The sequence below is a fragment of the Centroberyx affinis genome, unplaced genomic scaffold (assembly GCF_046629955.1).
Source record: "Centroberyx affinis isolate AG114_WGS23_722 - 3 ecotype Tasmania unplaced genomic scaffold, CSIRO-AGI_Caff_v1 ptg002453l_1, whole genome shotgun sequence".
NCBI classification, from domain to species: Eukaryota; Metazoa; Chordata; class Actinopteri; order Beryciformes; family Berycidae; genus Centroberyx; species Centroberyx affinis.
This window is the reverse complement of record NW_027280690.1, coordinates 106,269-117,500: the sequence shown is the minus strand read 5'-3', so window position 1 is coordinate 117,500 and position 11,232 is coordinate 106,269. Positions and strand designations below refer to the sequence as shown.

At 41.5% G+C, this 11,232-nt stretch overlaps 1 protein-coding gene across 1 annotated transcript in view; it reads left to right on the top strand.

Annotated features, from left to right (window-relative positions):
• prss12 (serine protease 12) overlaps positions 1-9,321 on the top strand; it is a 22,948-nt gene extending 13,627 nt beyond the window's left edge. The window contains exons 10-13 of the mRNA XM_071533892.1: positions 623-701; positions 2,794-2,916; positions 6,201-6,496; positions 7,947-9,321. Of these exons, the coding sequence (XP_071389993.1) occupies positions 623-701; positions 2,794-2,916; positions 6,201-6,496; positions 7,947-8,278 (830 nt within the window). The 3' untranslated portion in view covers positions 8,279-9,321. The remainder of the gene's footprint in view (positions 1-622; positions 702-2,793; positions 2,917-6,200; positions 6,497-7,946) is intronic.
• Positions 9,322-11,232: the final 1,911 nt, after the last annotated feature.

The following is an 11,232-nucleotide window of genomic DNA, read 5'->3' as shown; positions in this document are numbered from 1 at the left end:
GAAGTATTTTTATGCTAAGATCAGTGTTGCGAGATAACTTGATTTGACTCAATTCAGTTGAAAGTAAGTCTGTCACCATCTAGTAATAATGTAGGTATTAATGTTAGGATAGACTTCACCTTAAAATTAAACTACAGAGGAACTACCTTTTCTACTCAACTTGAAAAGAGAGTTCCTATGAATTTGAATCAAGATTTATTTTGAGCATTTGAGTGAGTGTTGAACTGCAGCGTGTTTAACAAACACCTCCATTGTGTCAAATACTCTCAAAGACTAATGAGGTGAGAGGTGGCAAGTAGGGAGGGCGACTGTTTGTGTGTGTGTGTGTGTGTGTGTGTCTCCAGATGGTAAAATGGACAGAACTATGTTATTGCTTCACCCTGTCTGTCACACACCAGGGCAGATGTTAGACACACGCATCGCTCTTTTTTGTTTTTTTTGTAGACTTTACACACACGCACACACACACAGACTATGAAAATGATCTCTCATTTATTATTTCAATCAGTCCAATAATCTAATAAGAGCTCCATCTGAGCCCAAACGTATGGTTTAGCCATCACCACCCACCCACCCAAACACACACACACACGCACCCAATGGTTTCTCCTGTCTCTGCCAGATCCTGTCAACTCAGTTTGTGGTCTGCGGCTCATACACACTCGCCAGCGCCGAATCATAGGAGGAGAAAACTCTCTGAGGTAAGATGGATGGGGCTGGGGGGAGATGGGGGGGGGGCTAGCTAAACACTAGAAAGCAAATAAAGAGAGATATAGAAGAAAAGAGGGATTTTCAAGTTATTCGAGCCACAAATTCTAAATGGAAAACAGGTGATTTGAGTCTAGATTTAAGGAAACTAAGGAAACTCAAATTTCCGGTGGATTGTGTGTGTATGTGCACGTGAACATATATGTACGCAAGTGGGAGTGTGCATGTGTGCATGAATGTGAGCGTTAAATGTGAGTGTGTCATCTAGCATGATTTATATTAAAGAGAAACAGGCATACTTGGCCAACACAGAAATTCACTGTAACTAAATGTGAAAGACCTGTGTTTGTGAGTGTGTGTGTGTGTGTGTGTGTGTGTGTGTGTGTGTGTGCGCGTGTGTGTGTGTGTGTGTGTGTGTGTGTGTGTGCATGTGGTATTGTGTTCTTGTGAACACAATAACATACATGATAGAAACTTCATCCTTGGACCACAGGTTCCCCCTATACAGTAGATCTCATTTTGGAGTACCTTGCTGCATACACTTGCATATTAATATGGACAAACTGATTTTCTTTAAACAACTATTTGCTAATCAATGCATTAATTACCTTACTGCCTCATTAGGATAACTGGTTGTGTTTAATATGACATGGTGATTATGGCGAGACATTAGGCAGCTCAAGTGCCTCTTGTTTATACATGCGTGTATTTGTGTGTTTATGTGTGTGTGTGTGTGTGTGTGTGTGCATATAAGAGTGTGTGTGAGTTAGTGGGTGTGTGTGTTTAGATGATGATATACTGTATGTTTTCGACTTTGCATGGCCGCATGTGAACTCATCCTTTGACAGTTACTGCTAATGTTTATTATCCTCTCATGAATCATATTAATCATTTCCAGATTCTGTATATATCAGTTAGTATGTGGATAGGAGACATCTGTTGCTGTGTTGCTGCTGCATTTTTGGGGCTGTATTTTCGTGAATCAGTGTGTTAGCACAGGTGCTTGAGAAAGTTCAGGACACCTGGGCCTGGCCAACAGATTTTTGGTAATTTCTTGACAGCGGTGGCACACCTGTGGTGCAGTTGTAAAAGGGAATAAATAATTAGTAGATGTGGTAGCAGCTGGTGCCCGTCATGGCCAATCAAATCAGCTCCTTGCATTCCCTTTAAAAACAGTGTGCTCCCCACCTTGGTGCACTGACAATTTTGTAATTGATGAGAGAGTCCAGACCAGCTGTGCCAAAATGCTTCTCCCAAAGGGAAACTGATGCCCTTATCCGAAAGGTGCAGAATATACAGCACCTCAAATGTGCTGCCAAGGGCAGATAATGTCCCTTTTAAAGTTGAATTCACATTTCTGGAGATTGAAATCCATGGCACCATGTTTAACGTCCCTAATAAACAGTTTTATGTTTTAAGACAATGATAACCACATGTGCAGATACAACTAACTTTCTAATAAAATAAAAATGTGTTTATTTTGTTGGTTGCCTGTAGCAAGTGATTGAAAGGGTTGCATTCAGTCATTTGTTGAAGAATTTATATAAAAGTGAAACAGACAAACAAAACATACATAGGTTTATGTGAATTTGGCCTTGATTTTGCTGTAGCCAGCTAAAGTCACAAAAATACTATAGAATGCCAGTGCTAGTGGTAAGACATGGTCTGAGTAGGCGAAGGCTCAAGTGTAAATTTTGATTGGTCTTGAGACCGACCGCTTGTTGTCTCATACCTGTTTTGACTTGCGCTTGTCTTTGTCTCGGCCTACATGGGATGTTAACTCAGCTTTTTCACACCTATCTCCCTTGATCCATAAGAAACTCCCTGAGCATTATTTTTACAGTTGGAATGACATGTGCATCGTTTATTGACATTTATTTATTTTAATCTTGGTCTTGAATAGGACTCAGTTTGCTCTGGTTAGTATGCTGTACCATTTATGGTTCATATGGACTCTGGGTCTGTGTTGGAATTTTTGGTCATTTGTGCACATTTATAATTGTGTTTGCGTGTGTATGTGTGTCTGTGTGTGTGTGTGTGTGTGTGTGTGTGTGTGTGTGCTTGGTTATGTGTTCATATCTGTAGGGGTGGCTGGCCATGGCAGGCTGCGGTTCGATTGCGAGGCTCTCGAGGAGACGGGAGGTTGGTGTGTGGAGCCACTCTCATTGACACTTGTTGGGTCCTCACATCTGCACACTGCTTCAAGAGGTAAAGCACACCACACACACACACACACACACACTCAAACATAGACATTCACAAATGCTGGTTTTACATCCATCTTTCACACTGTTTATTTGGATTTTCCACATATAATAGTTTCACTCTGTTCTGGAGTTATGTATATTCATGTAAGTGTAGGTGTGTGTGTGTGCTTGCGTTTGTTCGCCTCTGTCTGTCTCTTTAGACAGATTTTGGTTGGGTCTTTAAGCCTGAAGCCTGAAACTCAACAACTTTGCCCCCGACAGAAAACCCTCACTCCCGAAACTTACTCAAAATTCTGACAGAAGCCAGATAACCACAGTAATGCCAGCAGTAATCAGTGGTGGTTTGGCTGTGGTTGTGGTGCAGGTGCTGTCTGAGACTGCAGGGAGACAAACAGCTATTTCATCTCAGCCACTTCATCTGGTCTTGAGGCCTCCACACGGCGCCACCAACTGACATCCATCACCCTATGTATACGGCAGGGAAGGCAGGGGAAGACATATGTTAAAAGGAAGAGAGGGACGAGGAGAAAAAGAGAGAGAGAGAGAGAGAGGGAGAGAGAGAGAGAGAGAGAGAGAGAGAGAGAGAAATAGCAAGTGAGCAAAGAAAATCCACAAAAAGTTGCGGTTTTGTGGGCAACGACCATGTGGTCTGGATTTTTAGAATGATATTCATTCATGATGTCTTGTCAGACTGCGTATTGAGTGTGATAAATATCTTTTGGTTGTGCTACCAGGTATTAGTTCCAAGTTTTGGGTTTCCTAGGAAAACCAGAACACATTCCAGGCCCCACCAGCTCTACCACTATTAATCTTGATATTTCCACATTAAAGAGAAGGAGAATCCATTCACAGAATCCTATCCAATGTCGTGTCTTGAACCACTTCCAGGTCCATTTCACTGTCTGAGGTACACTCCTACTATGGGAAGCTCTAATCTGCCATTCTCGTCTTTGAAATGACACACACAGGAAACACACAGCTATAGTTTTATACAGGACTTAAAATAATACCAGTAAGGAGGCACTGATCAGGTTTTCTGGGGCCAATTCCGATTGCCGATTGTTTTAAGAGTGTGATCATAGTTTCCACAAACAATGGCACATCATGTAAAAGTGAGCAACATATACAGTAACATTCAAATATACGGTAGCTCTGTGTTTAGCAGATTGTTCTTGTGGCTGCATGACATAGTTGGCCTTTCCATGTGTAAATAAATAATAGGTTTTATCCAAACTAGTAATTACATGTCAGTGTGTGTTTTCACTCACCTGTTGCCACTGGTAGCACATGAAAGGATTTTCACTGTGGCACCATAGGCTCTGACTTCTGTCCAATATATTAAAACAGTTATAATCTATGATCATAGGCTGTGAAATTCAAAACAACTTCAGAAATGAACCGTCACTGCCAGATGGATGATGTGCCAACACTGCTAACGTACTGCTGACGTCCACAAATTGGCTCATACCTTTGACGGCATACATTCGACCGCTTTCCTGATCTGGCAATTAAAACTTTTTTTTTTTTTGGATTGGGCAGTTGAAACGTTGATTGATCGCAGATGATTATGATCAGGGGCCAACAGATTGGTGCACTCCTAAACACCACATGGAAGAAATGACAGAAATTGACAAAGGGATTTTTCAGAATTTATAAGATATTGCTATCATAGAGATTATTGTAAGCAGACAAGAGAGGTCACACATAACAAAGCTTTTCTCTTGCCTGTTCAGTCATGTCAGTCTTCAGGACGGTTCTTGCTAGCCTCAGCTATGACAGCTTTGAAAAATCATTTGCTGCCTGTAAGCCAAAGCACACTGACTACTTCCGAGTTTACAGTGTCACCTTTCATATAGGGTAACCAAAATAGGGTGACACACACACACACACACACACACACACACACACACATGCACGCACACACAGGCACACACACACAAATATATACTCACATAAATATGCATGCACTAGCACACACATATCTACATTAACATAGGCATAAAGGCACACACAACTTAAAGGGTTCAGACACATCACCACACCGGCATACCTGCTTGTGGAATATATCATACTGTCTTATATCATAATATCTAAAGATACAACCAACCAACCTGACTTGACCATATTACCTGATCCATAACACTGTCATTAACCAATAGTAGGATACATAAAAACTGACATTAGGTCAGTGGCCACCGACAGTCAACATATTAATTCTATTTATATGTAGAGAGGTTGTACAGCTGGGGGCCGGCCAACTGTAATATAACTCCAGCAGGTTTTCAACTGCTTTTAGCAACAACAACGTGTTGAGATAATGCTTCAGTACAGGGTCAAGTATGTTTGGCTTGTACTTCTTAAATCTGTCAACCATCTCCATTATCATGTAGTGTAGATAAGCGTGTATGTGTATGTGTATATGTGTGTGTGTGTGGGTATGTACCTGGCGGGCTGGTCAGCAGCATCTTTGTGTGCCTCCCCTCTGCCAGGAAAGCAGTGGCATTCCCAGGTCAGGATATCTTTCCGGAAACATTCTAGTGGTTGTAACGGGACACGGGGCCTTGGCTCGATCGAAAGGCCTCCTTCTTTCCCCTCCTCGCCTCTTCCTTCCCTTCCCCTCCCTCTCCTTCGTTCTTATCTTTCTCCTCCTCCTATCTGTCTCCCTCTCTCTCTCGCCTTCTCCTTCTCCACCGCTCCATTTCAAACAGGTCAAACGTCTCCAGCAAGCAGACGAAGGGCAACACAAACACTTAAATATGCAAACTCTGACTCGGATATATGCACATGCACACTGACAAGACAGATTTATTGTTATATATTGTTATCATTACTGTCGTCATTGTTACTCATTCCCTGTCCCTGTCTTCATCTGTTTAACTCTCTGCAGTGTTTGTATTCTATTGTTTCTTATAATTTATATTGAATTATTGTGAAAGCATTTCAATACAGACAGAAGGCGGGATGTGAGATATAGACAGAAGGAAGAGAGAAAGAGAGTAGCCACAGTTGATTCATAACTTGAGTAGAGTTTCTCAGACCATGCCTGACTAAGCATATAAAATGTTGATTTTTACGACTGTGTGTGCTCAGTGTAACATGTATATGGGCCACTTACAATATGCCAGCTCCAGATGAAGCATTGCTGAGGTAACCCCTGTCTTGTTTTATGGCTCATGGTTTATGTCTCAGTAATGGGGATTGCTCATGCATGTGTGTGTGCCACATATACACACACACACGCTCTTTCCCGAATGGCCTTACTCCATTTTTTCCCATTCTATCCAGGTATGGAAACAGCACTAAGCAGTATAAAATCAGAGTGGGCGACTACCACTCCCTGGTCCCCGAGGAATACGAAGAGGAGTACGGCGTCGAGCACATTGTCCTTCATCCCAGCTACCGCTCCCATAGCAACGATTATGACCTGGCCCTGGTCCGTCTGTCGCCGGGGGCGCTGGGCCAGAGGCCGGGGGAGTGCGTGTCTTTCAGCCGTCATGTCCTTCCCGCCTGTCTGCCTCTGAGGAAAGAGAGAGTGCTCAAACAAGCCAGCAACTGTCACATTACCGGCTGGGGTGACACAGGTGAGGGGGTGTGTGTCTGTCTGTCTGTGTGTGTGTGTGTGTGTGTGTGTGTGTGTGTGTGTGTGTGTCCAGGCCTTTCAGTTGTCATGAGAAAAAAAACAGTGCAGAGTTTTCATTTGAAATATATGAATTGCACATTAGGAAAGATAGTTAAACAATCATGTACTGCAATCACAATAGCTGTGCTGCCATACAGATAAGAGCTAATCAATAAATCAACATTTTCTGTGGTTGCTTTGTCTGTGTTCTAATTATTTGAAATATATATGGTGTAAATATATTGTCATTACCTTTTCACAATTGTCAAACAACAGCATGATCATTAAAATGTTTTTTTCTTGAAGAGTCAAAATACGACAAACACGACTCCTCTCTTGCACGGAAGTTTGTTAGCTTGTTAGCATTTTCTGACTTCCAGATAATTAAATTATAATGATCATGCAGTTGTTTGACAGATGTGAAAAGGTTAAGGGCAATTAAAACCACCATATACATTTCACATAAATGATTAAAACACAGAAAAAGCAACCACAGAAAATGTTGATTTTTTGTTTTGCCCATAGAAATTGAATAGGGTTTCGCACTTATACTTCACTTTATAGGTGTGGCCCATTTCAAACGTCACACCATTCTTATCTATGAGACTGAGTAATGTCAACTACAAAGCCAGATATGGTGGAAGGGAATTCTCCACCAGTAAATATGCTTGTTTGACTTCTCCGCCTATCTGCACCATCTGTGTTTGGCCGCACTCTCGACTGTGTACATAGCCACACATCTGTGAGTGATCTATGAATTAAATGCTGATGTCATCAGACAGAGCAACTTTTAAACAGCCGCTCACAAGGGGCCGCAGAAGGTGACGGCACACACTTACACAAAAATATGTCCTCTGTAATGAGTGGTGAGTGTATTTTATTTGGTGTAATGTCAGTGCCGGTGCTTGAATTCACGTGTCAGTGTGTATCTTAGTTAACTTAACGTGTGATGGGATGAGAACACAGGCTATTTAGAGCATGTGATGTCGAGGTATGGGAGGGCGGCTTGGCTCAGGGGTGAGATGTCTGCATCGTACAGCTGTTTGGATGCTTTGGCTGACTGCCACTCTGACATCACACACAAGTTTACACACACACACACACACACACCCTAAGCTACCATGGTTTAGGCAATGACACAGTATTGTCATGCTGTGTGAGGGGGGAAAGAGAGAAGGTGGTGGGTGTACAGAGGGGAAGAAAACGTGAGAGAAAAAGATATGTAATGGGAACCTCTATGGACTGGAAGATAACAGCGTCTCTTACAGCAGGAAACCTTGAAAATGAGTTTTGTTTAGTTAGAGAGCTAGTTGTAGTCTGCTGCCCATTAGTGTCACCTGAACAATTGCATCTCTCTTCCTCTCTCTCTCTCTCTCTCTCAAACGTTAACCCACCCTCTCCCTCTCTCCCAGGCCGTTCCTACTCTAAGACCCTGCAGCAGGCCCCCCTCTCCCTGCTGCCCCGTCGCCACTGCCAACAGCGTTACCACGGCGCCTTCACGAGCCGCATGCTCTGCGCCGGCAGCGTCCGGGCGGAGAGGCGCGTGGACAGTTGCCGCGGCGACAGCGGGGGCCCGTTGGTGTGCGAGCGTCAGGGAGGGGGCTGGGTGGTTTACGGGGTCACGTCCTGGGGTCACGCCTGCCGGACGCAGCAGTCCCCCGGCGTCTACACCAAAGTCTCCGCCTTCAGCTCCTGGATACGCAAGGTGATTGGACGAGATGAAAGTAAAGAGAAAGGGTGGTGAGAGGGGGACTGATGAACTTTAATCATGGACTTCTCAATCGGAAAGAATGACTCTGAAGACTAAAAACAATATTGTCCAGTCATGAAAGCTGATGTCAGATGTTATGATCTGATTGGCCAATGACAGAACTGCAACAGGACTTTCAAATGGATTAGCCAATGCAACGCTGGCTTTTTTTTCTCCTAGGAACTTTTCACATTTTTTGGCAAAAGGGGAATGAATGAAGTTTCTCTCACCTCTCTAATTTATTAGCACTTATTTTAATGTTTTGATATTCTCTTGAGCAGTGAGGTTTTGAACAGTATGGACTCTCGACTCAGTGTATGCCATAACTTAACCTCTTTCCTTTGTTTCGTATGATAATGCATACTACACTTAAAATATGTTATTTTTTTAGAAATACTAAATCATAACCAGAAATGTTGTCTGTGCTTGCTTTTGTTAGGAACTAGTTGTATTGTAATTTATGATGAAATGTAGTAAAACATGTTGAAAAGGGACCACAGTATATGAAAACATACATGCATGCACTCACACAGACACATAAGTGATCGCATGACATGAATTTGCAGACTTGCACAAAACTCCCCTTAATAAGGTACTTCATGCATTATATTCAGTGCTGTTGTGTTAAGTATTCTAGTCATATTGACATTTGCCAAAGTGAAATATGTCTTCTAACCTTGCATCATTCTCATGTATGTAATGCTCATTATGTTCTTAGTTTTTCTTTGTGTAAAAACAGATTTCAGGTCTTTTGGTTTGTGATTCCTCAGGCATTTGTAATTTAACTCCATCCAGTATTCTGTCCCTCCTCTCAGTGGTGCTTGACGTGTGCAGAGAAAGCAAGCGACTGTCTGTATAGTGTTTCTCAATCAAATAACATAACAGTATCTGTACGTGTTGATTTGTCATATCCATGCTCTTAGTTCATGTCCTGCTGTCCTGGCAGGATAGTTCAGTGTTGTCGTGACAACACTGTGGGGAGACAATCTGCTACACTTGAAAATAACACACTACACTACCTTCTAATTTGCTGTTTATTGATAATATGTGTTATGTTTGAATGTACTGTAACATTTCTTCATAAACTTACGATTTTGTAAAAAAAAAAAAAGTTCTGAGTTTGTTGTTGGTTGTTGTGTGTTATTGAAGACATTTTGTAATATTTGAATAATGATAGCCAAAATTTGTTAAAAGATTTTGATGTTGTATAGATACTTTCTCCCTTCTCATTGCACTATAGTATATTACAACTCACAAGAAATTGTGTCTGCTTGGCTGTGTGTATGTGTCAAAAACAGACATTATCATGAATTTTCATATAGAGCGAGTCAGATGTAATCGTGTGTGCATGAGTGTGTCTCTGTGTGTTCGCAGGTGTGTGTGTGTGTGTGTGTGTGTGTGTGCATATGTTCAGTCATTCCCACACATCTGAGAGGTAACAGTCGTTGGAACAACGAAGCTCTTTCTGTTCTGTTTCTGTCTACAAACTGAGAAAGTGGGCACTACCATGTCAGACAGTGTCCCCCCCCCCCCACCCCACACACACACACAATGTCCACAGGAATGACAACCATTTTCTGTGTTGTCTTTGTTGAATAGACAAACAGCTCATGTTGACCTAACACACATTTAAAAGCTGTGGCCAACTGGCTAGAAGAGTGTCATAATGAGAAGCTATATCGAGAAGCACAGTATTGACGACACCCAGCTATATGTCCCGTTACAACCCACTACTCATAGCAGCCTAACCCAATTTACAGCCTGCCTTTCTGATATCAATTGCTGGACTTCTCAAAATTTCCTCAAACTGACAAAACGGAAATGATCTTGTTTGCCACACCCAAGTCTTTCAGTCAGATAGCCTGCAGTCTTGGAGCCCTATCACATAACATTAAGCCAACTGCAAGAAATTTGGGTGTTTTATTTGATTCTGCCTTTGTTTTGATGACCAAGTTAAGAAGGTTGTTCAATCATGTTTCTTTCAACTTAAGTTAATTTCAAAAATTAGATCCTTCTTATCCTTTGAAGATTTACACAAGGTTGTCCATGCCTTTATTTTTTCTTGTTTAGATTTCTGTAACGCCCTCTACACAGGTATTACTCAGGCTTCCCTCTTTCGCCTTCAGTTGGTTCAAAATGCTGTTGCTAGGATTAGTAGTGGTTCAAGAAAACAAGATCATATAACTCCAATTCTGGCCTCCCTGCATTGGCTTCCCGTTCATTTTCACATTGATTTTAAAATTTTACTGTTGACCTTCAAGGCTTTACATGACCAGGCCCCTAATTATATCAAAGATCTACTAACCCCTTATGTGCCTGGGCCCCTCTCAGATCGGCTGATAGTGGCTTTCTGGTCGTTCCCAGAGCCCGGCTGGTGACTAAGGGCTATCGGGCTTCTGCAGTCCGGGCCCCCAAACTCTGGAACGAGTTACCTGCTGAGATTAGGTTTGCTAAATCTGTCACTGCTTTTAAATCTCTTCTTAAAACATTCTTTTTTAGAAAAGTTTTTATCTCTGTGTGAATTTTATTTTATTTTTTTATTATTTAATTTTACTCACTTTTCATTTTACTCACTCATATTGTATTATTATTGTTTTATTCTATTTTATCCTTTTGTGAAGCACTTTGTAACATTGTTAAGAAAAGTGCTATATAAATAAAGTTTATTATTATTATTATTATTAATATTATTATCATTATTATTGGCAACGTTATCAAATTTAAATATTATTGTCTTTCCAACATTTGTTATTTCTCACACTTAGCTTCATGTGCTTCAAAAACACCTAGAGTACAAATTATTAAACGGTTGGAAGCTTTTGGTTATACCTCTGTTCCTGTTCTCAGAATACAATGTTTCTTATGTACGCTTTTGCTGATCATCGCCTTGATTCTGTGCATATCACAGTATAAATTTTCATATTTGACAAGAGCACCATCTCCTGGTT